General features: G+C 43.8%; 1 protein-coding gene across 2 annotated transcripts in view; it reads right to left on the reverse strand.

Annotated features, from left to right (window-relative positions):
* Window positions 1-11,562: 11,562 nt before the first annotated feature.
* The window catches only part of Mcm9 (minichromosome maintenance 9 homologous recombination repair factor), an 80,397-nt gene continuing 64,665 nt past the window's right edge, over window positions 11,563-27,294 (reverse strand). The window contains exons 9-13 of one of the 2 annotated variants that reach the window (XM_075945872.1): window positions 26,920-27,122; window positions 25,455-25,658; window positions 21,443-21,525; window positions 20,864-21,009; window positions 11,563-18,179 (exon numbers count right to left, since the gene is read on the reverse strand). In XM_075945872.1, coding sequence (XP_075801987.1) covers window positions 16,736-18,179; window positions 20,864-21,009; window positions 21,443-21,525; window positions 25,455-25,658; window positions 26,920-27,122 — 2,080 coding nt within the window. In that variant the 3' untranslated portion in view covers window positions 11,563-16,735. Of the gene's footprint in view, window positions 18,180-20,863; window positions 21,010-21,442; window positions 21,526-25,454; window positions 25,659-26,919; window positions 27,123-27,294 lie in introns of those variants that run through there. The other variant, XR_012907476.1, reaches the window with a different exon arrangement.

Here is a 27,294-nt window from a genome sequence, read left to right on the forward strand (position 1 = left end):
CCCCGTCACCTAGCAAGATGTTGACAGAGCAGAGGACAAGGCTAAGTTTAGGAAAAAAGGTTTTCTTAGGTCCTGTTAAATGAGGGAAGAGGGTGTCAAGACCAGAGAAAGGTGGTGGGGGCTTTGGCTGTTGATTGACAGCACTTATCTGAAGTACATCTGATCTGTTCAAGTGAATCCAAGTCGACTTCCTGAAGCTTACAAGAATTCTTTGAGTTTGTGAAAACATAAGTTTTAGACACATTAGAAACAGCAGTATACTCATGACAGAAAGCTGTGGCAGATGTTTCTGCACTATGAAAAGTATCTTTGAGGTCTATAGCTAGGAAACCACCAACAGAAATTTGAAATCTTGATCTTGTGGCTGTGATGATGGTGGTATAGTATGGTGTTTAGTGCTCCGTCAGAGGTGGATTGATAGCTTATTAAAACTTTATTTATTAATGTTAAGACTATGGACCTCTGGATTCCTAAAATAACAGTAGCATAAAGAGAGAGAAATCTGGAACGTGTTTCATTTTTCAAATGTCTCAAATCACTTGCCTTTGTCATCACTTAAGTTTTTTATCCTCAGACCTTCATAACTTGCATTTACACACCGTAAGTCACTTCTTGCACCCTGCAACATTCTTAGACTATGAACTCAGACATGGCTGTTGGCAGCAGGTTGGGCCTAGACATCACTGTGGCCTTGGTGGCAGTGCAGGCCACCCCAGCAGCATGGCCCTCAGACCTCAGACCTCGGACCCCATCATGGTCTCTGGTGGCTGCATGGCTTCATTTAACATAAGAGAGCTAACATAAATGCCCCCTCTCCCAGGGCAGTCAGCTTTGGGGCTGTGGAGGATTATGACTGCAACATTAATTTGGACGGTGAGGCAGGATTCAGGTTTAACCACAATGACGAGAAATGATTTCCAAGGAGTCCATAGAATGTGTGGTCCGAACATCACAGCTGAAGAGCTGATGAATTCGGACCTCAGCTTTACCACACCAGCTGTCTGTGTGACCTCAAGTGAGTATCTTAAGCTCTACTCTTTATTTCCCCACATGTAAGTGGGTAGCAATGACACCCATCCCAGGAGACTCCGTGACAATTATTGAATACATGTTTTCCAAACAGAAAAGCTGTGATGTCATGTTTTCCCCTTAAAACGATTAGGTAACACTTACAAACTTTCCTAAGGAAGAGAGTATGGCAATATACTGCAGAGATGGGGAAAGCTTTTGGAGCTCACAGTGAGGCTAGCTGAAGTGACTATCTTGGAAGTTTCTGTTAGTTACAGGTTTCGTTCATATTTTGAACTTAAAAGGCCTTTTGCTTCGGGGCATGAAATAGCCCTTGATCCACACGTAGCTGATTCTAAGCCAGCTTGGATTCTGCCACTTTTATAGCTCATCCTAATATGTTCTCTTCCCTCTGAATCACATACAGCTTTCCACTGTGTTCCTCCTGCACAGACTGGAGACACACACCTCCAAAAACCCAGACGCCTGTCTTCATATGGAAATCCAAGTCTTCATTCTAGGACATTCTCCTTTATTACATGCTAGTACATAGCGTTCTGGAGGAAAATGTGATAGTCACATGAGCATTCCTCTAGACAGGCATGGGCTCTAGCTGTTATAGAATGTCCAATGTCTTCCACAGGCTCATGTGCAGGACGCTACTTCCCATCTTATTTGGAGCATCTGTGGACCCTTTCAGGAGCAGGCCACTGGAGTGGTGGGCATTGGGGATTCATAGTCTGCTTGCAGTTCCAGGCCAACCTCTCTGATTTCTTGTCTGAAGAAACGTGAAGAAGTTATGCTACAAGCTTCCAGTGCCATGGGCCAAGCCAGTCCCAGCCACTATTCCTGCCCTGCCATAATGGACTGCACCCTAAACCATGAGTCAAAATACAATTTTCATTCATTAAGTTGTTTCTGTCTGGCATTCTGTCACAGCAATGAAAATGATAATATGCCAGTTCTCAGTGATCTGTTCCACAGAATCTTTCTTCTTATCCCTGGTCCATATCAGCCTCCACTATCCTCAGCACGTATTCCAGTTTCTACCCCTGCGCATGAGTCTTGTAAAATTTTGAGCCTATTCCTTTGCCCACTGCAGCCTCCTCCTTTTATGTCTGCCCACATCAACACTATTGCTCTTCCCTGGGAACACAGTGGTTCTAGCAACAGCAAGCTGCTTAATCAGCTAACCCACACCATGATGAATTTACCTTGTGACCTTTGACACAGGAAATACTATCTCTTTTCTCGGGGCCTCTGCCTTTGATTTAGTCTTACATTTAAGGTTTGACTCAAATATCATGGCCCACTTCTTCAAAACAGTGTTATCATTTGAAATGCATGTATTTCCAAAATTTATATGGAAGCCTAATCTCCAGGGTTGCAGTGTCAAAAGGCTGGGCCTCAGGGCAAGTGACTAAGCACAAGGGCCCTGACCTCATGAGTGTGATTAATGGATATATAAGAGAATTCTCAGAATGCTTCCAGGCCAATATCTGCTGATCCTCTTCCATGTGAGGCCATAGGAAGATGGTGCAACCTCATCCAGAAAGCAAATCCCCTAGTGCCTTGATCTTGGCCTTTCTAGCATCAGAACTGTAGGGAATAAATTACAGGGTCTGCAATCCTTTATTATAGCATCAAGAAAAATTATACAGCACACCGGTCTCACCTAGGCTGGCCTGGGCTCTCCTTCCTGCTCCTGTCTCAGTCACTATTCTATTGCTGGGAAAAGACACCATGGCCAAGAAAACTCTGTAAAAGAAAGCGTTTACCTGGGGGCTTCCTTACAGTTTCAGAGGGTCAGTCATTATTTTCATCATGGTGGGGAGCACACACGGTGGGGAGCACACACGGTGGGGAGCACACACGGTGGGGAGCACACACGGTGGGGAGCACACACGGTGGGGAGCACCATGATGGGGAGCACACACGGTGGGGAGCACACACGGTGGGGAGCACACACGGTGGGGAGCACACACGGTGGGGAGCACACACGGTGGGGAGCACACATGGCACTGGGGCAGTAGCTGAGAGTTCTACATCCTGATCCACAGGCAGAGAAAGAGAGAATCTAGGCTTGGCATGGGCTTTTGAAACCTCAAAGCCTATCCCCAGTTGACACACCTCAACAAGGCCACACCTCTTAATTCTTATAATCTTTTCAAATAGTGCCACTTCCTGATAATTAAGCATTCAAATATATGAGCCAGTGGGAACCATTCTTATTCAAACAACCACATTCCACTCCCTGCCCCCATAGACTTGCAACCTTGTCATAATGTAAAAATGGATTCAGTCTAACTTCAAAGTTCCCTTGGCCTATAACAGTCTCAACACTGTTTAAGTCCAAAGTTCAAAGTCTCTTCTGAGACTCATGGCAATCTCTTATCTATAATCTGTAAAATCAAAATCAAAAAGCAGATCTCATACTTCCAACATATAATGGCATAGACTATATACATTACTATTCAAATTGGAAGGGAAGGAGCATGGTGAGGAAATACTGGACCAAAGCAAAACCTAAAACCAGCAGGGAAAGCTCCAAAGTCTGCATCTCCATGTCTGATATCAAAGACTTCTCAGATCTCTAGTTCCTTTCAGATTTGTAGACTGTAACACACTTCTCTCTCTTAGTCTGGTTCCACACCTCATTAGCTGTTCTCCTTGGCAGGTATCTCACGACTCCCCGACACTTGGAGTCTCCAATATAATCCAACCTTCACCTTCATAGCTTCACACAATTGCCTGTCTTGACCTCCATACAAGAAAACCCCAACATAGGCCTGGCTTTGGGGCTTTCCTTAGCCACAGAGGGAGAATCTACATCCCCTTTCTTGAAATCTTGACTCTAAACCCAGAACTACAAGGTCAAAGCTGCAAAGTTCTACCCCTTGATGGGACTGGAACTTGGCCCTGTCCTTTAACTACATCTGCATCAGCTTTCTGTTTTCCACGGTTTCCTTCACTGTAGTTCCTTTCCACAAACTGGAAGCTTATTTGGGTGGGGTCTTTCCCTTAGGTCACCATTCCCTTTACTTCATTTATCAGGCTTTTCTTTAAACTTTTTATCTCCTTGAGCATTGGACTTAGATACAGTATACTTCCTGGGGCTCCTTTTCTCCTCATATTGTACATTTTTCATCTTTTTCTTTCTCAGTTTGTTCCTTTACATTATAGATCTGCATAAAAGTAACTGTTAATAACCACTTGACAGAGTCAATACTGCGCCGTCTTGAAATCTCTTCTGCCAATTCCCTTAATCCAAATCTCTTCAATTTAATCCCAGGCAGACTGTTTTAGACAAGAGCAGAAAGGAGCCACATCCTTCTCCAAAATATCACAACAACGTTTTCTAGGCCACTTTCTAATATTCTTTCGCTCTGAAGCCTCTTGAGCCAGACCGTTGTAATCTACATCACTCTCAGTACCACTGTCTTCCATGCTCCTTCTAAGATGGCTCAGGAAGCCACAATTAAAGTGTCCAACCACATGAAACACCATAACCAACAGCAACTTAAGGATGAAAAGGTTTATTTAGATTATACCTCTACATCATCAAAGATATTCATTATGAAAGAAATTCAGGACAGTAACTGAAACTGGAAAGGTACCTGGAGGCAGGAGGTGATATAGAAGCTATGGAGGAGTACTACTTCCCAGCCTGCTTCTCATGGCTTGCTTAGCCTCTTTTCTTATAGAACCCAGGATTACGAGATCAGGGAGTACCTCCCCCAATGGGGTGGGCCTTCCCACATCAATCACTAATTAAGAAAATGTTCTACAGGCTTGCCTATAGCTCAGTTTTCTAGAGTTTCCTCAACTGAGGGTCCCTCCTTTCTGATGACTCTATCTTGTGCCAAGTTGACATAAAACTATCCAGCACAATATCTAAAGCTGTTTTATATAAATATGCCTTTACCTGTAGAGGTATTCATTCTTCCAGAAGACCAAGTTCCTTGTAGCCAGATACTCTGCTTGTAAACTGCTGGTCTGACTCGTACAGTAGATGATAACACAGCAGATGCCCTGAGAGTATTGTTTTTTCTTCCATTTAGGCGCTGATCTCCTAAAGGACATGATCAATGGCTTAATCAATTTTTCATCCTGTGTATATCAGAGTTTTAAGACTCTTTTTTGCGGATTTAAATAGAAAAGAATTTTGCTGAAAGTGATAGAGTAGCTCACTGAGTCAGTGGGAGGGTCAGACAACTAGACTAGAGAATAGGTGTGGCAAAGGGATACTAAAGGCAGAGGGCCACTGTCTGTCCCATTGGCACTGTTTCCAAGGAAGTGAGAGGACTCTTTCTGCCATGTTTCCACCGGGTGGATTGCCCATCCTCTGTGGATGAGTCAGACAACTAACTGTGTGTGCACCCGACGGGCTGAGCCCTGAAGAGCCAACATAAGCTCAAGGGACTCTTGAGCTAGTGAGTAGGTGATGTTTGCAACCTGGTCAGGAAGGCTGGCAAATGTCTTCAAACCATGGCACTGCATCACATCACGGGACTTAGAAAAACCATTGTAGTTCTCTTGAGCCTACAACATCCCAGTAACATGGACGTAAAGGCAGATTAAAAATTAATGTGTGGCTGGAGAGATGGCTCAGTGGTTAAGAGCACTGGCTGCTCTTCCAGAGGTCATGAGTTCAATTCTCCCAGCAACTAGATGGTGGTTTACAACCATCTGTAATGAGATCTGGTGCCTTCTTCTGGCGTGTGGGCATACATGGAGCAGAATATTGTATACATAATAAATAAATAAATAAAAACTAATGTGTGAGATGTGCAGTGGTGGTGCAGACCTTCAATCCCAGCACTCGGGAGGCAGAGGCAGGAACATCTGAATTTGAGGCCAGCCTGGTCAACAGAGAAAGTTCCAGGAGAGCCAAGGCTACACAATGAATCTCCACCCACCCACACACCAACCAGTGTGAAGCTGGAATGTAGCTCAGTATTAGAACACTGTATGGACAAGGCCCTAGGTTCAGTTCTCAGAGCTGCAAAACAAAAGGATAACCTTGAAGTTTACCAAGGGCAACCTTGACCTGCACTGTAGTTTTCTGTTCAGGTAGAACAGAAGAGGAAGGGAGAGATAGCTGAAAAGACCACAAGCTATGTATGTAGTATGTCACATACTATGCAGGAATATCAGATTTGTCCCCAAGCATATACAATTCTCCGTAGAAAGTAATGTTCAGCAGGCAGAGACCCATTATTTCTGCACTGCCTACATAGTAAGCAGTATACAGTATGTGCTGTTTCTTGATGTGCAGAAGCCATGGAATTAGAGAACACAGCTCCATTTGGTGGCCAGTCCCACCCACACATTTGTGTGGGTGCTAAAGTGCCTATTGCTTATGGAGATTCTGGCTTTTGTCTTGTTGTTTGCTACTGACGGGCAAAATCTCTCTGAGGACCTCGTGTCTGTGGAGTGTGACTCCCTGTTCAGCCCCTCCTGAAGTGTCACATTAGTAAATGCTGATTCTCCAGAACAGGCCTAACATTTGGTTCAGGGAACCTGAGCTCTGCTGCAGCCTCCATGTGTGGGCTACCCATCCCCCCATTTTCAGAAGAAGCAATTTTTCCAAAATTATCAAATGGCACACCTCTTCTGTAGGTGTTCAAATAAGGCCGATATTGGAAGAAATACTTTCAGGATAAGATCTGAATGCCAGGAGATCTTCCACTGTGCATTTGCAGCCATCCAGGTTCCTTTACCGGGGACTTCATGCCCCCTAGTGGTGGATGGATTGGCCTAGCTTCTGATTCCAAGGCTGCCCATCCATCAGCTTCTGAGAACAATTTGTTTCCTGCAAGGTCAGGAAACAAAAGCCCCTTCAGGACAGTGGTCCGAAGGACAATTGTGAAACCTGAGGGAAACGTCCCCTATGGAAAAGTCTGGGTGCATTTGAAGAAAAAATAAGCGAAGTCTTTTGCGGAGCTGTTTTCCAGGGCTACTAAATTCTCCATGTGCACATAGCTGGGGTCCTCGGGCCTCCTACTCCATGAACGAGGCTGCACAGCATTCCAGGCACAGCTGCTCTGCAGTCTCCATGCACTATGTCTTAGATGTGGGCCCGAGTCTAGGCAGAAAATGACTTCTCTGCTTTGGACCACATAAGTAGCTGCCAGGGTCTGCATGCAGTGCACATGAGAATCACCCTCAGCCTGGCACCTAGCCTGGCCACCAGAAGGCTGTGACCCCATTCTTTCTTCTGAAAGTGAATGACTACTGAATGAGAGGGGGGTAAGAATCCTTATGTCCTTGGCCGTTCTATCACGCTCTGCCTTGGAGGGTGACTTCTTTAGGAGGTGTCGTGGAGTAGTTCACATCTACAACAGGACCTTGCCTTTGGAACCACACAATTCTCGCTCCAGTATAATAATGAATTTGTTGGCTTGTGACCTTGAAATATGAACATCATCTTGGGTTTTGTGTCCATCTATGAAGCATGTTTAGTAACACTTTTCTAACATAATTCTGTGTAAGTTATTTACCTATATAGTGTCTATATAATGTCTATTTTGTATATATAAATTAAAGATGTGTGTCCATAAACATATATGTGTGATGCCTAATATGATGACAAAGGTGCAGAGGTTACAGGGGTCATCTCCTCCTCACGCTATCTTCACCCTCCCATACTCTCCTCAGGCCTCACCTTGCCATGGAATATGATTGTTCTCATGTGAGACAGCTGGTCTCAGGGTCGACTTGCTACAAATTAGAATCACCTGAGTAGGGAGCTTCAGTTGAGGGATGTTTTTAAAATAGAAGTTCATTGTCCCCAAAGACATCACAAGTCACACTTACAATCCAGGGTTCTGTTTCTGGAGCGGGGCCACTCAGGTCTTACTCAGCATCCTGCCTCGCCGTTCCATTTTCACACACAGAGACGGCATCTGGAAACCTTCTATTATCCTTCTTTTTAACTGTACTGGCTTGTTGAATTAAAGCCACTGAATCAGAAACAAGTTCACTATCATTATTTTGAGAATTAATTCATCCTTCTGAATTTGAGAGACAGAACAAGCAATACCTGTCCTCATTCGAGCCCTGTGGGTCAAAGAAATTTTGGATTTCAACCAAGGGACCATTCTCCTTAATGCTGACACAATGTGAGCACACACAGACTTCATCTTGTAACAGAAGCCAGGGAAACGCCCTTGATGGCTCCGAACACGACTGCAGATAGTTCAGACAGTAGCCAGTCCTTCATTGTCTTTCCAAGGAGACTCAGCTTTACATAGGTGGGACTGAAGTCCCTCTGGGGCCCTTCCCAGTGACTGTGCGCCCTCCAGAGTCATGCTGACATCTTCGGGAAGGCTGGCAGTCTGATTGCTGAGAAGGCTCTCCATTTTTGAAGTAGTTGCAGCAAAGAGTGAGGAATTCTCTTAATTGCCTTAAGTGATGCGGGATAACCTACCCCACATGTGAGCAGTATGCAGTATCGGGGCAGCCTAGATTAAAAAACAAGAGGCGTGGCCAAAGGAAGGTTACTCACCTTTTGTACATTTGGTCATCTCTCTTGCCACTGAGTTCCTTGTCCCTCTTGCTGCTGATTCCTTAGCTGATTCCAGCCCAGTGTTTCCAGGTTTCTATTGGTGACTAGGACCAACAGCTCTCTAGGAACAGCCATCCCCACCACACACACACACACACACACACACCATTTTCAGTACCAGATTTAATTTGGACTTGGACTGAACAAGTGTTGAGTGGGTTTTCAGCCTCTTCAGTGTTCCGGGGTGAGACTGTCATTGTAGGGCTGCTCTGACGGCCGAGGCTCCCAGAATCAAGGACGGAGCAGCTACTTGAGATTCTCAACCTCTCAAGCGTGATTCAGCTGTTCTTACTATTTTGAAGTAAGCTGGTTTAATAAACTGTTTTAATATTTCTTTTCTATTGGTTCTGTACTCTAAAGGACCCTGACCACCACAGGTGTCAGAAAATAAGACTCCGACAATCCCATCTTCATGCATTGACCTTGCATTAGGGAGGAGCCAACAACCAGACCTAGCCCAGCTGCTAAGTTTCCCAGGTTTGGGTTTTTATTATGCAGGATTGTGCTTGCTTTCTCACTTTATTTAGTTTTTCAAGGTTTCTCTGTGTAGCTGCTGGCTGTCCTAGAACTCACTTTGTACAACTTGAACTCAGAAAGATCCCCACCTACCTCTGCTTTGGGAGTTCTGGAATTAAAGGCATGTGCCATCACACCCGCCCCCCCCCCCCCCCCGCTTTGTTTTTAAATGGTGTGGAAGACCTGATACTTGGGTTCCTTCTGTACCCTGGTGCACCTTCTCAACCTTCTCATTTTTCTGTAGTGAACAACACTTCACACACAGAGATTCTTACCTGACCCAGAGAAACACTGACTTAAAAAATTGTAGTACATACATAAATATAGTAAGGCAGAGTCTGGCAGCCCTGGTGAAGCTCTCTTCCTGCTAAACCACTGTGGTCCTGCCCAGGTGTTTCCTTCACCTGCTGAGCCCACAGCTGAGCATTCTCTTTACTTTCCCAAGTACACCAAGGTATTCCAGTTAACTTTTGGTTGCGGACAAAGCTGGACTCCTGGCCCAGGCTTACCTCTCAGTGGATTTAGAAATCATGTCAATAATCTCTGAGATATCTATCTATCTATCTATCTATCTATCTATCTATCTATCTATCTATCTATCTATCTATCTAATCTGAAATGGATGATATTTGGAGGATGGTAATACAGCTGTATAATAAAATTGCTTTCTTTAACTGTGGCCAACACGTATATAGTAGGGGACACTCCTCAAGCTGCCCCCAGACACCTCTGAGGCAAGACTATAACATCTCAAGGTAAGCGACAGAGGTTACTTCCACACTTAAAGACTTAAAGGAAGCAAAGAGGTGACCCCTTTCATATCTTCATTAGTGCATCTTTTGGTTGGTTGTTTTTCAAGACAGAGGGTTCTCTGTGTAGCCCTGGCTGTGCTGAAACTCACTCTGTAGACCAGATTGGCCCGAATTCAGAGATCTACTTACCTCTGCTTCCCAAGTGCTGGGATTAAATGCATGCTCCCCCAGCGCCTGACTTCATTAGTATATCCTACAAAGACTGGACAGATCCTGCCCTGCCCATATTCAACTCAGTGCCAATGGCAGTTGCTTTGTCAGACCCGCTAGGAGCTTCAGCTTCTAGCAGTAGATCTGCTAGAAGGAACCCAAGTATCAGGTCTTCCACGCCATTTAAAAACAAAGAGCGGGGGGTGGGGGTGGGGGGAGGTGGGTGTGATGGCACATGCCTTTAATTCCAGAACTCCCAAAGCAGAGGTAGGTGGGGATCTTTCTGAGTTCAAGTAGATCTGGAGGGAGCAATTGGTCTTCTTCTATTGTTTATTTTAGCCTCTCCACACCCTTGAATAGAACTGGTAACATAGAACACAAATCAGTAAGTTATAGTATGGTAAGTGATTTTAAAAATGTCATGGATTAGAGGACTGGCCAGATGGAGATATTTTACAGTTTCCAATGGGTTAGCATAGGCTTCACTGGGAGAGTCTTATTTTGCTTTTTGTTTTGGTGCAGATCAGTCTCAATGGGTGATAAACAGGGGAAGGGCAGGGAACAGGGATGGGACAGCCAGTACTAGATTCTGTGGCTGGATCCCATTCAGACATGAGAAGAGCAGCATGGATATATGGTACCCAAGGCCAACTCATGGGCCTTAGAGATCATTATGAGGAAGACTGTCTTTGAATGAGCATGGGGTGTGATGTATGCGGTGTGAAGTACGAAGTAAGATGGTCCCACTAGGGAGGAGCACATTCAGTTCTTTGTTGTGAGGATAGCTTGAAGGGGGGTTGAACTGGTGTGTTAAAAGGAAATGTGAGATGTGTCAGCATTCTAGATACACACCAAACACATATTCCATAGGCTTTGCTAGTAGACAAGACAAAAGGAAGTAAATTTTCAAGGGTCATTGAAGATTTGGTCTAAACAACTGGACTGTCGTCGCTCTCTAATTTTCTGAGGTAGATGAACCTAGGAAAGGACTAAGTTCAGGGGGCTATAGCTAATCTCTGTAATTCAGAATATGAAGTATGTTGAGGTTGCAATATTCTTTCGATACTCAAATAGAAACACGAACTACAAGGTAGATAAGAGTCAAGAGCTCAAGTAGGGACCACTAGGTGACAGATGGGTACACAGAGCCATAAGATTCAGGTACCAAGTGAATGGGCCAGGATATAAAAGAGCCCTGGGATATTCAGTCATTAAACATCCAAGACAAACTATATGCTGTCAAAATTATTAAATGAGTTAAAAATACTTTTAATATGCTAAAAGCTAGCACATAGTAAACAATAGATAGTTTTCATCTTTTATTTATAGTCACTATTTAAATGAAGAAATGAAAAGTGAATAAAGTATGTTTATTTAAAAAATAAAAAACTTAAATGTTGGAGCATTTTCTTCATTTATAAAATAGTAGTACTGACTATTGTAAAGACCAAATGAAGTCATATAATAAAACTTATGGTGAAAACTTATTAGCTGGAAAATTAACATTTAATACAAATCTGGAAAAATTTTGGCTCAAAGTTTTTTTTAAGTCAATGACTGATTATTTCAGAAGAGAAATAATATATATATCATTACACATGTTATACATGATATACACACGTGCAAGTACAGTGAACACAAGTTTATGGTTCTGAGGCCTTCCTGAAGAAGTAAGATGCTGGGTAACAAGTGCTGGGCCATCTTTCAGGCAGTCTCCACTCACAGATAAGTGTATTTCAGATGCTTCTAAGGTCTAGCTATACAGGAGTGGCCTCTCCAGGGACCTGCTGTGTCTCTCCCCCACTTACACTGAGCTCCTTTGAAGGTGGCAAAGCAAGTCTCAGATATGCCAGGTCCCTCAGCTGTTCTAGAGGATGAGTTTCACACACACACACACACACACACACACACACACATACACACACATACACACACACACACTCGGGGTGAGGGTGATGTGGGATGCCTCTTTGTATGATGTGAATACCACTGGTTAATAAAGAAGTAATAAAGAAGCTGTTTTGGACCTGTGACTGGATAGAGCAGAACTAGGTGGGGAAAGCTAGGCTGAATGCTGGGAGAAAGAGGGCGGAGTTTAGCAGAAGCCATGGAGCCACTGCTGGAGACAGTGAAGTTTTGCTGGTAGGCCACGATCTTGTGGTTATGCACAGATTAATGGAGATGGGTTAAATTAATATGTAAGAGTTAGCCAATGAGAAGCTAGAGCTAATGGGCCAAGCAGTGATTTAAATAATATAGTTTCTGTATGATTATTTCGGGGCTGAGCAATTAGGAAACAAACAAGCAGCCCTCCTACTATAAGAGGATTGAGGATTTCTCTTCATAGCCCAGGATTCTGTCTATTCACACATCTTAGGCTGGCCTAAAGCTCACAAATCTCTTGCCTCCACATCCTGAGTTCTAGAATTATAGGAACATAGCCATGATGCGTGGATTGATTCTTCACCTTTAAAAATAGTTTTCTAACAATGATAAAATACATAATTAAAAATACTTTCGGTATGAAATTATTATGCACTGCTACTTCTGTATAATTCTAAGGATTAAAGCAGGCCCGGCATTTAGGTATTTCTGTCTCCTCAAAGTGGATCTAGTCTTTACTTTGTTGGCAACTGTACAGTTAGTTAAAATATCTGGAAAAACATAAACTGTATTTTAACACCCTCTTCATTCTTCCCCCCATTTGGCTCTCACCTAAGTATTTCCAATAGCTACGGAGATCAATGTATACATGAGCAAGTGTAGCTGGAACTCAGCAGTACAGCAGCAGCTCCCTCCGTGTTCTGTAGCCTCATCTGTACGTCAACATTGTCAGCAATGGCTTGTGTGATTGGAGCTGTTTTGCAGTCTTCAGCTAGCTTACATGGTGCCTAGGAAAAGGTGATTCAAGTGCATCTGGAAATCTACTGTTCCAACCAGTCCCTGAATTAGACTTATAGTTCCTACAACCTTAAAGCCTTTGGGATATAGGGATGTAGGAGGCTGACCAGATTGTCCCCACCCTCACTCAGCCCAGGCTGCTGTGCCTGTTTTTGTCTCATGGTCACCTACACCCTTCCTTCTCTGTGAACCAATAATCTGAAATAAAAAGCAAAAAACAGACCAAAATCAGTGAGATGAAGGTAGGTGCGTATCTGGAAAGGGGACTGGAGCACACCAGCCTGATGTGGGAGTGTCATATCAATCTGTTGATTTCTTTGGCTAAGCAATAAAGAAACTGCTAGGCCCATTTGATAGGCCCACCCTTAGGTGGGTGGAGTAAACAGAACAGAACGCTGGGAGGAAGAGGAAGTGAGGTCAGACTCGACAGCTCTTCTCTCCGGAGCAGACGCAGGAGAGACGCCATGCTACCTGCTCCAGGGAAGACGCACGCTATGAAGCTCCGACCCAGGATGGACTTAGGCTAGAATCTTCCCGGTAAGACCGGTGCTACACAGATGATAAGAAATGAGCTAGTTCAGATGCGAGAGATAGCCTAGAAGAGGCTAGATAGGAATGGGCCAGAGCAGTGTTTAAATGAATACAGTGTCTGTGTAATTATTTCGGGGCATAAGCTAGCCGGGCAGGGCAGGTGGCTTGGGTGTTTGGGGACGCAGCCCCACCGCTGCCCATATTACTACACCAGCCTTCGACACAAAGGACAGCTATGGTGGGGGCAGGACAAGTACATGCACTGAGAAGCAGTGACAAGGATCCAGAAGCCCTGGGAGAGGCTGAGGGGAGAGCTGATGTTTGCTTCTTTCAGCTGATGGACAGGTGGTTAGACTAGTTCTCATCCTTCAAGAGAGGCTTACAGCAAAGCCAGTTTTATTTAGGTCAGCTTCTGAAGTTTTCCCATTTTGTATTTGTTTCCTATTTGCTTCCCTCAACAACACTTAGATATGCCTGGCATTTTTGCTTTTGTGAATGAGATCACTGATGACAGTAAAGACAATAGAAGTTAACTCACCCAGTTGCCAATTTGGGTGTAGTATCTCCTCCCTGTGTGTCAGCAGGCACTGAGAAGTCAAAGAGTAAGCAATGTTTACACATTATTATGAAAAAAAACCCCACGTTAAACCAAGGTTGTTTCCACACCAAGACACACCTGAGGTAAATGCTTGCTTTCATGGTTTAACCATGCCATAGTATTAAAGCTCCAACCAAACATAGAGTGGTCTAAAAAAATTTCATTCATGGGGTAGTTTACTCTCTGCTTCTGTTTGTGTGTTCAAGCATGCATGATGCATGTTCATGTGTGGGTATCAATGGGATAATCAGTGGTCAGTGTTGGGTGTCCTTCCTCAGGAGCCATCTACCTTGCATTAGAAAGGGTCTCTAACTGGCTTGAAGCTTACTAAGTAGGCCAGGCTGGCTATCCAGCAAGCCTCAAGGGTCCATCTGCCTCTACTGCCCAGAACTGAGATTACAAGCATACTCCATCACATCTGGCTTTTCTACATGGGTTCTGGGAATTGAAGCAAGGCCCTTTTGCTTTCAAGGAGAGCACTTAACAGTCTGAACAATTTCCCAAACACCCACTATGGGTTGCTTTTGGTTTTGAGGCAGGTTCTCAATCACAGTTTGACCTTGGCTAGTCGGTCGGGTACATACTGTGGAGGTGGAAGAATTTGAGATAGATGCCAACATCAATGTCTTCCTCCACATGTTCAACAATGGTGAGTGTGCTCTTGCACACGTGTGTGTATACTTCCTCCTCCAAAGGGAAAAAAATCCCAAATCCTTACTTTCCTCTTTAGTTCTAGGAAGTCTGCTTAAACCCAGGGAAGAAAAAAATAGCAACTGATAGAAGGTTAGGAGTATATTCAGAATCATATTATGCCTGAAAGTTATTAAACGATTGAAGAAATACATTACTTAAACCATAGTCTCAATGTTTTTGAGTAGGTTTAAGTGAGAATATAATAAATTTTAAAATTACTCCTTGTATAAAAATTTTATGAGCTGTTTGAGGGGCTTGAAAACTCCAAAGTAATTTATATTCAACATATATTCATAAGATAGTCAATTTGGAAATTAATTTTTAAATGCTTAAGAAAACTGATGTTCATAAACTTTTGTGTTTTTTTTCTGTGTGAATTTCATGAAGTAAAATATCATAAAACATACAGTTTTGAGTACTATTCATTGTTGGCTAAGGTTTCTGTCCTGCATGGTTCCCGTAGTCATTAAGTCCCAAAGAAATCACACAGAGGTCTACATTAACTATAAACTGATTGGCCCACTAGCTCAGACTTCCTATTAATTCTTTTAACTTATATTAACCCATTATTCTTATCTATGTTAGCCACGTGACTTGGTACCTTATTCAGCGAGGTAGTCACATCTTGCTTCTTCTTTGGCTGGGCCAGGACTGTAGAGGAATGGGCTTTCCTCTTTTCAGAATTCTTCTGTTCTCATTGACCCGCCTCTACTTACTGTCTGGTTGTCCCGCCTATATTTCCTGCCTGACTACTGGCCAATCAGCGTTTATTTAAAATATAATTGACAGAATACAGACAATTGTCCCACACCAATTCATGTCCCAAAATTCCTCTAAAAGAATCAATCACTGTTATAAATACACACTTCAAAGTAAGCTGTAAGGACAGAACCCCCCAAACCCCTGCTAAAATCCAAGAAAGGGTTTTGGAAACACACAGAACAGAACTTGAGCCATCTATTCCCACTAGAAACAGAAACTTCTTTTGTTTTATTTTATTTTGCTTACATATTTAGTTTTTGTAGTGCCAGGAATTTAATATGGGGCTTCATACACACTAGAAAAGCATTCTACTTCTAAGTCATATCCTAAGCCAAATTTGCTTGGTTTAGTTTAAGATACTAATGGCAGCTTAGCAGGGTAACATTTCCATATTAACCCTGGTGTGGTGTGACCCATTACAGCTGGAGTTCTGGTTCACACTCCTTTCGAACCACATGATTGAAGGTGTATTGAAGGTAGGCACCTGAGAGCAAAAGACAATCAAACCAGGGAGTACTGGTCAAGGGGAAAAGAGAGAAAGTCCAAAAGGTCAGTGCTCAGAAAGTCACTGTGTGACTTGCCTTGATGATGCCATGGAATGAAAGCACACTTCTCAAAGACAGAAATGCACCAGTCACATTCGATCTGATGCATGAGAATCAAGACAAAAGTCTGAGAAAAACACATGATTTTGGCAAGTCATTCCAAATGTTAATAAACACTCACCACATTCCACGGAGACTGAGTAGAAAACACAAAGCAAAATAGAGAACAGAAAACACTCATCTGCCCTGTTAGATTTATGGGTGCTCCCTTCTTGCCATTTGGCCTGGATCAGTCAAAGAGACAACTTAGAACATAACTTTTGTATTTAAAAAAAAAAAAGGAAAACCCCAAACCAAAACAATACAATAAAAACCAACCAAATAAACATAAACAAAGACATGTGAAAAACTTTTTGTGAAATGAATCATTAACTCATTCATCCCAAGGGCTGGTATCACAGTAACTGAAATGAATTATTTAGCATTTTAAATCATGAAGCTAACCCCGAAATTATAAACCCAACAAGAGAGCTGGACTTCTGCATGGCACTTAATATACACTGTGTGTACACCTATAAATACTGCACTACCCTTTGAAGGCACTCGGTTGAGTTGGGGAAGACAATTCTGGCTAGATTGCTTTTCATAATTATGGCTTTTTTCTCATCTCTTCATCCCAGTCAAAATCTAATGCTTCGTCATCTAGTTCTGAGAGAGTGAAGAGAGAGAGAGTGGAAAAATTCGCTCTCTCAGTGGATGGCTGCAGCTGAAAAGACTGTCTTCGCTGGCCAAGCACTGGAGCTGGGGCTGCTGGAGGACTGTGGCTTCTCTCCCGGAGGTCCTTCCTTTCAGGAGGGAGGGATTCTGATTTGGATTCTGGTGGGGAAGCAAAGGAGAAATTTGCCAGTCTGGCTAATGTGCCAGCATGAACCTTGCTGCTTTTATTGCCGCAGGAAACCCCTTCCTTTCTGTCTCTCTCACAAGCTAGATGGGAAGGCCCAGCCTGTTTCCCAAGCTCCACATCGAGCTGAACAACCCTTCTTTCAGGCTTCTGTTCCCACTCCTCTCTTGGTTGATTTCTCTCTGGTGACTGCCTTGAGAGCTCCTTTGTCCGTCCCTGCAGCTGGTCAGAGCATCTGTCTCCTGAGGTAGATGTCAGCTTTCCTGGGCCTTCCACAGGCACAGCTGCTTCTTTTCTTGTTCTTTGTTGGGGAACTTCAGAACTGTGGACTGCTATTTTAGTGGAATGGGGAGGCACAGGGCTGAGGCCCTCAGAGGAGTGGCTCAGTTTTGTCTTCTGCTTGAAAGTGAATTTGGCCAGTTTCACCAGTGGAGTCTCAACACTCTCAGGTTCAGGCTCCCCCAGCCGAGCAGGAGATTTCTGTCTCTTTCTTTTGGGTGTTCCTGTTGTTTTCTCTGGTTCAGACGAGGGAAATGGGACTGTGGGTGGCAGTGATCGCACCCGGGTTGTACTTCTACACAAGCTCTGGGACCCCTCTTTCCGCAGTTTGGGGAGACTGTGGGGCACATGAGTCAGTCCAGAATCTGGTTCATCACCCTGTCCTGCTCCTTCACATACAACCGCTGCCTTCCTCGCCTTTGTACTCTCGCTACTGTGCGGCCTTAAGGGAGCATCCACGGCTCCTGATGACGGCAGATGTCCAGTTTCTAATAATTTCTTCCTGTGCCCTGGCCCAGGCTTCTCCTTGTCCTGAGATCTCTTCTTGGGGATTTTCAAAGCCACATTTTCCTCAGTTGTTTTCAGTTCAGGAGACACAGCACGGCTCTTCGGTTCAATCTCAGGAGATGCCATGAGGTCAAGCCAGTCTAAGTTGTCACCTCCGCCACTTTTGTGCTGTGCTGAATGGTTACTACTTGTTGGTCCATTACACTCCAGACTAGGTGCGGAGTCTCCATCAGGGCATTCCATGGCACCCTCTGCAGGGGAGGAGGTGGGCCAGCTACAGCCCTGTTCCTGCTGTGCTGAAGTCCCCAGCCATGGCTTGTCCCTTGGATAATTTCTTGAGGAACCTGGAGCTGCCTCGACCTCTACTGCCTGTGGCTGGGGCTGGTGCACACTGTCATTCTGTAACCTAGGCAGAGACAGATAAGGAAAACACACTGAAAGAAGGAAATTCTATGCCAGCCTTCTGTTTCTTTACTCTCTGAGATGCCACCTGGAAGGTTTAAGTGCAACACAATTTCAAGTCAGTAACAAGTACAGTCTCCCAGAGAAAATTACTTTGAATTCAGGGCTCTGGCAAGCATTTTCTTTCAACCTAAAAACTGTAGTAAAACAAAGAAAATGAAACCAGAGGCTTGTCTAGGCTTTCACATCACTCTGGAAGCACTGACTTCACTGAGACCCTTTGCAGACCTGTATGAAACACTCATTCAGAGCCCTTCCTGTGTAACGCACAAACACAGAAACACTGAGACTCCCTGCACAGAAGCTGCCATTGCTAAGGGATGGCTCTGATGGTTTCACCAGGCAGCCCTGGAGATGTGGATTCAGCATTACTGAATGGAGGTACTGAATTGCAGTGTGCACAAGAACTGCTTGCCTCAGGAGTGAAGTCTGTGGCCTGCTTGTCACCGCCAGTGCCTGCCCACCTTCAGAGCACAGCGGACCCTCTGGGCACTGTCCACCCTTTCCTGCAACGTCCCATCACGTTCCCTCAGAGCCTCTGAGCAGCTCTCCAGTGCTCTGACACAGAATTAGCACCTGCTCATCAGCTCTGGATGAAGGATCTACTCATGAAACCTGCTCTCAATATCAGGCATGTTAGAGCCGAGCACAAGCCAGAAGAACCGCTTTCTAGCAGAACTTACTGCTTCCCAGAGTGGATCCTTCAGAAGGTCTTTATATGACCCTGCTTCCATGTGCTAAATGTGAAAGGAAATTACACTTAAAAGCAGGTGAGAAATTATTCTAAAATTCATGTACAGTAACAGAAAAAAGAATTTAAAAATATAGATTAAATATATTAGGTTAATATATAGTTCTGGGAAATAAAATTATATTTGACTTTTGTTTTTTTTACTAATTCACTACTTCTAGTTATTAAAATGTACAAAGAACATATATTACTTTTATAAAAGTAATTGCAAATTATAAAAGGATTATAAACTTATTACTCACAGGTTTAGATAGCAACAGAGTAATAGGCTCGAGTTCCTTGTTTCTAATTTGGGTTGCAGCCAAACAGAGAAGCAAGCAGCTTTCCAAATCACCACCATGAGGGGAGCACTTCAGCGTCAGTAAGTGTTGGGACCCTCACACTTGTCAGAGCTATGGAAGAACAGCCTCAGAGCCGAGGGACTTCAGGAGTGGAATGGTTTGATCGTTCTATTTTTTTTTAAAGTCTAATTCCCGTTTAGCAATTAAATTTCCTCAAGAAATTTCTGCAGTTGTGCTACAACATCCTACAACCATGTGTTATCTGTGCCGTTTGATCTGAGTCGTCAGAATGGCCATCGTTTGTGGTGGGAACTAGCTAAGCATCTTCTGGAAGAAAGTATGGGAGAATATGAGCGATTTTACTATGAGATCTGTTAGGGGACTCTTTCCTAAATGGCAAAAGCATATAGGCTACCTGGGTTCTTATGACTTGATGGTATTAGCTTCCAATTGGATCTTGAAGATAATTTATCCCTAGTGTGAGGCACTTGGTTCTGTTGTGTTGAGAGGATCAACACCAAAACATGTTTCTTCATGATTAAGAAGTAACAGAAGAGAATTGAAGACAGAATTGGTTTTTTGTTTGTTTGTTTGTTTTTTGATAGTACTATAGATTTCTCCCCACTCTAGTCCAGGAGAATCACTTCTCAATATGAGATGACTAAAGCTAAGCCTTGTGGTCCTCTTTTCTTGAATCCAGCATTTATCACTTCTGGTAGACTGAGCTAGCCAAAAGTCAAGCAGACTGTCCCAGGCAGAGCTGAGTCCAGCTGAGCCTCCTGAGGTTAGGCTACACCTAACCACATATGCTCTGGGTCATGAAAGTGGCTAGGGCCAAAGCAGAGGCTGATTAAGCTCACACAGTGCCAGTTTACTGCAGCGCGGTACCTATCTCCGCTCATTGCCCAGGAGAAATGTGATAGGTTTGAAATAGAAGCAGAATGCTACTGGGAGAAGTGAGACAGACAGCAAAGTGGAGAAAAATGCTAGGAGAGATATTTCCAAGGTCTGACTTAATGCAGACAACAATCCCAGTGCGGACAGCCACTAAGCTTCAACACGCATTCCACGCATTGTCTGCTGTGAAGAAAACACTCTGACTGATCCTGGACAGACAGATGATCTTGCCATTTCTTATTCATTTCAGAAGTGAAGATTCAAAGTCTAGCTTTACAGAAACCCATGCATTTAGGGAACACTAAAATTCAGGTCATTGTCTTTAGGTAAAGTTACACGTTTTAATTCACGTAACACATCACCCCATGCCCCTCCCATGTCTATTATCCACACTTCATAAGTGAGGAGTTCTGAAACACTCCTCTGCCATTCCCCAGTTGTTGACCCAGTCAACATGACATCCAGAGACAGCCATCTCCCCTGAATCAGCCTGAATTTCTGACTCCCCAAAAATTAAGCACTAAAATAGTGGTAGTTTCTTTGTTTGTTTTTTAAGGCACTGAGTTTTGCAGTGGTTGATTATACAGCAATGGATAATGAATTGATGCCTGGCAGTCTTCTGCTAACTACGCTTCCAGTTTCACTAAATGCCAAGGAGGCATCTTTCTCCATGTGCCTGCCTTTGATTTCCTCCTTTACCTTTCAAGTCTTCTAAGCTCTTCGCTCAAGAGACTCTGCAGTTCCAGCTTTTCCAGAATGAGTTCACACTGCCTCCGGTACTGTGCCTGTGGGCTTTTAGGGAAGGAAGTGTGAAGAACATTCACACCTCCCAGCAGAGCACCTCCCTGAGGGGCGAAAAAACACCAGGAACAGTCACAGATCAACTTGGACAAGAGTAAGGACACACCAGGGACCACTGATCTCAGGTGGGAAAGACCGCATCTCTACGCCCTCGTCTTAGGCATCACAATCATGGAACCCTTTCACATTTCTATATCCTTTCCCCTGCAGGATCACTGTGCCAGGAAGCCACAGGTCACTAGTGAGAGCATGAACTTTCCTAAGTTTGCTGAGGAAGAAAACTACTGAGACCTGCTACTTCCCATTTACAGGCAAAGGCAAGGGCAACAGCTCCCTTCTTTCAAATAATTGCTTTTGGATTTTTCAAGGAAACACTAGGTATAGAACTTGATCAATTTTACAACTCTTAGTATAGTAATAAAGTGCCATTTAAGAAGAGCCCGTAATTAGGTGAACATTAGGCATAAATATCCTTACCTGCATTGAGGATTCCATCACCGACACCACCGTAATAGCGTCTTCCAGTGTCACAGTATTGCGGAACATCAGGCGAGCATGAGCTAAGATAGCAAGACACTTTTACTGAGGTGATAAACGCAATCCTGCACTTGACATCTCTACCCTCTAAACTTGCATTTTATAGATGAGCTAAATTAATCATCAGTTAATTTTACTAGAACAGGCAACCATCTTCAAAGTAGTTTCTCCAAAAACAGGCCTCATCCTTCATAGCCCACACAATTTTATGTATTTATATGAGAATGTTCTAACTCCAGCACAGAAATCACTGTAATAACATGCATTTAATATTTAGAAATTTTTAGTCTTCATTTTTTTACTCTCATTTAAATACACAAAATTAAAACTCATTTCTTATCTCTGGCACCTCTTTTATCTATGATTTACGAGCCTTTTAAAACATCAAACTAGCAAGCAAGAATTTTTAGATTTTTCTTGCCAGAATGTTAGCTATAAATCCTTGAATAAAATGAGGTTCATTTATTTATGGCATTTTATTAAGTTTACATGATTTCATGATGCTACATTCAATTCATATGAATTTATTCATTTGCACACAGGTAAAGTGTAAATGCTGAGATGGACATTAGCTGCATGCGTACGTGCGAGCCCTAAGCCTCTGGGATAGGATGGGGTACAGTTTTGCTGACTGGTCACAAACAGGCATGAGACACTGGGCTGGGTACTGGACAGGCGACTCTCCCTCCTGTCCTCCACTGAAGTTTTCCAGTCTTATCCCCAGCTGTGTGACAGACAGCTTTGCAGAAGCCCTGTTCCCACTTTATCTCCATTTCTTGGGGACTCCACTGAACCTTGTCGTGGACTCCGCTCTCCTCCCTCACCCCAACCCTTGCTGTCAGCTACCTATTAGTGCTGGCAACACTTGGTCTGGGAACCCAGTGGCCATATGGGCTGGGAGTCAGGTAGGTGACTTTCACCCTCTTTCCCTGTCCTCCATTACAATTTCCCCAGTCTCACCCCCAGACCTGTAGCAGACTGCTTACAGTGGCCTGTCCTCCCACCCTCCCTGCATTCCTGGGGAAGGGCCTGTCCTCCCACCCTCCCTGCATTCCTGGGGAAGGGCCTGTCCTCCCACCCTCCCTGCATTCCTGGGGAAGGGCCTGTCCTCCCACCCTCCCTGCATTCCTGGGGAAGGGCCTGTCCTCCCACCCTCCCTGCATTCCTGGGGAAGAGCCTGTCCTCCCACCCTCCCTGCATTCCTGGGGAAGGGCCTGTCCTCCCACCCTCCCTGCATTCCTGGGGAAGGGCCTGTCCTCCCACCCTCCCTGCATTCCTGGGGAAGAGCCTGTCCTCCCACCCTCCCTGCATTCCTGGGGAAGGGCCTGTCCTCCCACCCTCCCTGCATTCCTGGGGAAGAGCCTGTCCTCCCACCCTCCCTGCATTCCTGGGGAAGGGCCTGTCCTCCCACCCTCCCTGCATTCCTGGGGAAGAGCCTATCCTCCCACCCTCCCTGCATTCCTGGGGAAGAGCCTATCCTCCCACCCTCCCTGCATTCCTGAGGAAGAGCCTGTCCTCCTACCCTCCCTGCATTCCTGGGGAAGGGCCTGTCCTCCCACCCTCCCTGCATTCCTGGGGAAGGACCTGTCCTCCCACCCTCCCTGCATTCCTGGGGAAGGGCCTGTCCTCCCACCCTCCCTGCATTCCTGGGGAAGGGCCTGTCCTCCCACCCTCCCTGCATTCCTGGGGAAGGGCCTGTCCTCCCACCCTCCCTGCATTCCTACCTGAACTCTGCAAACTTTGGAGTGGACAGAGCCTTCCTACTTCCTGTAGATCCTCAGAGCCCACCCTTCTAGCACTTACCCTTTTCTTCCTGTTTGCCCCCAATACTAGACACACTTTCTACCCTGGGCCCCTGGTGATCACACCCGGCAGGGACTCAGGTAGGTAAATTACTCACTCTTCCCTTCCTATCATCCATTATGATCTCTCCATTCTCACCCTTGGCAGGTAACAACAGGCTCACAGACTCACCTCCTTCCACCTCAACTCCCCTCACTGGAGACTCCAAGTCTCGGTCAGGCCCTGGGTTTCCCTCACCTTCATTTACTAGAGACTCCAAGTCTAGGTCTCCATAGCCTTTTCATCTCTGTCTCTCCAGAAAATTCTTTACCGTAATGTAATATATTTTCAGGATCCCTTCCTACTACAGCATCTCTAACTCCCTGCGGACCCCAGCTCTAGGTGAACAGGATTCCCTCAGGTCTTTCCTGAAGTCTCTCCCAAAATTTTCTCCTAGCCCCCACTTTATTCCTCTCTGCTACCCACTGACCTGCAGAAGCACTCCCTACTAGCCAACCCACTGCAACACACTTTCCTAAGATGCAGAGAGGCCAACCGAAAACAAGGGAAGGAACAGCCACCCAGCAAAGACAAGAGCAGATAGCAACAGCTAGTACCACAGTCACCCCAACCCTGGATGTCTAAACACCAGCACAAAAATACAATCAATAAACACCAAGACAATATGACTCCACTCAGAACCCAGTAATCTCACTACAATAGGTCCTGAGAAATGTAATGTAGCTGAAGCCCAAGACGACCACAATAGCTACTGTGATTATATGTTCAAGGACCTCAGAGAAGATAAAACATCCCTTAATGAGGTCTGTGAAAATACAAACAGTGGAATGATACAATGAAAACAATCACAGCATGAGAGTAGAGTGCAACCAAGAAATAGAATCACTCAAAACAAAACAAAACCCCATGAGATAAAACTGGAAATAACAAATGGAGGAAGTCAGACAAAAGCCCGGAAGTGAGCCCCAACAGAACAATAGACTACATGAAAGAGGGAATCTCAGGTGTTGAATTTAGGAGGAAGCAATGGGTACCTCATTCAAAGAAAATGTTAAACCTAAAAAAAATAAAATAAAATAAATTAAAATCCAGGTACAAAACTCCCAGGAAATCTGGGACACAGAAAAGACCATATTTCTATTATTTGTAGATAGCTAGAATAAACGCAGGTCAAAGGTACAGGAAGTATTTTCAATGAAGTCTTAAGAGAAAAGAAAATTTCCTAATTTCAAGTTTAGGAGGTCTCCCCTATCAAGGTACAAGAATACAAAACATACAGGACCAGGAAAGAAATTCCCCATAACACATAATCATGATACTAAATGTACAGAACAAAGAAAAGATATTAAAAACTGCAAGAGAAAAAGACCAAATAACATATAAAGGCAGGCCCATTAGAATAACACCTGAGTTCTCAAAGGAGACTCTAAAAGCCAGAGGGCCCGGATGGATACTCTTACAAACTCTAAGAGACCACAGATGCCATCAAATAACAAGCCCAGCAAAACTTTCAATCACAATAGATTGTGAAAGAAAAACATTCCATGATAAAATAAAATTTAAGCACCATCCATCTACAAATCCAGCTCTACAGAAGGCACTAGAAGAAAAATTTCAACCTGAAGAGGTTGAACCAAGAAAACACAAGGAATAAGGAAAAATGCACACCATCAGAACACAACAACAAGAATCAATAAATGTTGCTCACTGATATCTCTCAACATTGATATTCTCAATTCCTCAACAAAAAGACATAGACTTGTTAGTTGGATTAGAAAACACGATCCACCATTCTGCGAGAAAGAAATCCAAGAAATACACCTTACCCATCAAGTATGCAAAGGACCCAAGAAGCAAGCTGGTGCAGTCATATTATTATCTGACAAAACAGAATTAAAACCCAATGTAATCAGGACAGGAAAGGACACTCAAAAAAGAATTCTCCAAGAGAATATTGGAATTCTAAATATTTATGTACCGAAGATAAGCGCACTCAAGTTCATATAAAAAAATACCCTCTTCAGTCTTTACCTTTTAAGAGACTATGAGTACCTTTCAGTGGGGATTACTCTTATCATCTTTTAAATACACAAAACACGCCTTGTACAAACTAGGCACTCAATAAAAATATCTGTAAAATAAAATGAACCTTCTGCTAATCGAATCAAGCTTTCCAATAGGCGGATGGTTGTCCGGGCTGCATTTCGGGAATCACTCTGCCTTTGCATTTGATAGTATCGAAGGAGTACTTGATTGCTCACATCAGACAATGTGGGCTGCAGATTCCTAATGAAGCAGAAGTAGGTTTTCATCTTCTCCATGCTCCACAGATTCTCTGACTTGCTGGGGTAACCTGTGTCCATACACCAGACATTGGATCAGTAGATTAAAAAACAGGTGGGAAACATCTTATTTTGAGGAATTTGAGAAAGTTCCTATACACATTTTAACATTTATTTAATTTTGGATTTTTTGAGACAGAATCTCTCTATATAGACATACCTGGCTCTCCTGAAACTCACTTTGTAGACCAGGATGATCTGGAACTCACAGAGATCTGCCTGCCTCTCAAGCATTGGGATTAAAAATACACACCACCACACCCGGCTCCTTTATACATTTTTAAAAGGTAAGCTTCAGGTTTTATGTCCACTGAAATCTAGGCCTATTCTCCTTTTAGCATGTAGCTCCAGAATAAGCTGTTTTGATATAAGATTAGTAAACAAAAAAGTTAACCCCAGAAAGAAAATTATTTAGAATACTTCTGGTCTCATGTATAGTAATAGAAACTTAAGTAGGTCAAATTTAAAGAAAACTAACATTTATTGATTTCTATTTCATAATTCTCTCCAGTTTTGTGTGCAAGAGTTAATTTTTCAGCATAAGGATGTCTCTTATGAAAAAGGATATTTATCTATCTATCTATCTATCTATCTATCTATCTATCTATCTATCTATCTATCTATTTGATGGAGGAAGGTCATTGGTTAAATAAAGAAACTGCTTGGCCCTGATAGGTTAGAACATAGGTGGGTGGAGAAAACAGAACAGAATGCTGGTAGGAAGAGGAAGTGAGGTAAGACACCTCAGATATACGCCTTAGTTCTGCTCTCTGGGGCAGACACAATGAAGCTCCAACCCAGGATGGACGTAGGCTAGAATCTTCCCAGTAAGCGCACCTTGGGGTGCTCACATTATTAGAAATGGGCTAGTCCAGGTGCGAGAGTTAGCTGAGAAGAGGCTAGATATAATGGGCCAGGCAGTGTTTAAATGAATACAGTTTGTGTGTTGTTATTTTGGGGCATAAGCTAGTCAGGTGGCTGGGAGCTGGGTGGAACACAGCCCGCAGCTCGTACTACATCAATCATCTACATAACTACCTACCTACATGCATATGTAGTTCACCTATGTTCTCATGACGGAGGTGGAGACAGCCACTTTCCCCTCTGTTCACTATGTTGAAGCCCACTAACTAGTTTCACAGCTGCCTTCTGTCTCAGCTTCTCTCCATCACTGTCAACACAGACATCTTGAGTATTTAATTTAAGGGAATATCCTTTGGTTAGGTTTAATCTTTCCTTCTCATAGTGAATGATTTGTTTCTCTTCACCTACCTTTATTTTCTAAGATGAAGGAAGAAATGATGCGGTCCCAGTCTTCGTTCCTGGTGTCGAGCAAAACCAGGACGAGGTCAAATCGACTTAGGAGTGGGCTACCGAGAGCAATGTTCACAGACACGGACTCCTGGGGGTCATACTGGCCTTTGGGGTTAGTTGCTGCCAGGATGGTGGTCCTTGTGTTCAGCTTACAAACAAGGCTACAGAGATAAAGGGAACAATTCATTAACTGAGATGAGAACAAGAAGCAAGATAACACTTGTTATAAAATGGGGCTGTACTAGTACCTTGAAAGTCTCCAGAAACTTCTGTGAAAGAAAATGGAGAGACAAAAAAAACCCAAAAAACAAAAAACAAAACAAAACAAAATCT

This window comes from Microtus pennsylvanicus, chromosome 1 (assembly GCF_037038515.1).
Source record: "Microtus pennsylvanicus isolate mMicPen1 chromosome 1, mMicPen1.hap1, whole genome shotgun sequence".
In the NCBI taxonomy this organism is placed as follows: Eukaryota; Metazoa; Chordata; class Mammalia; order Rodentia; family Cricetidae; genus Microtus; species Microtus pennsylvanicus.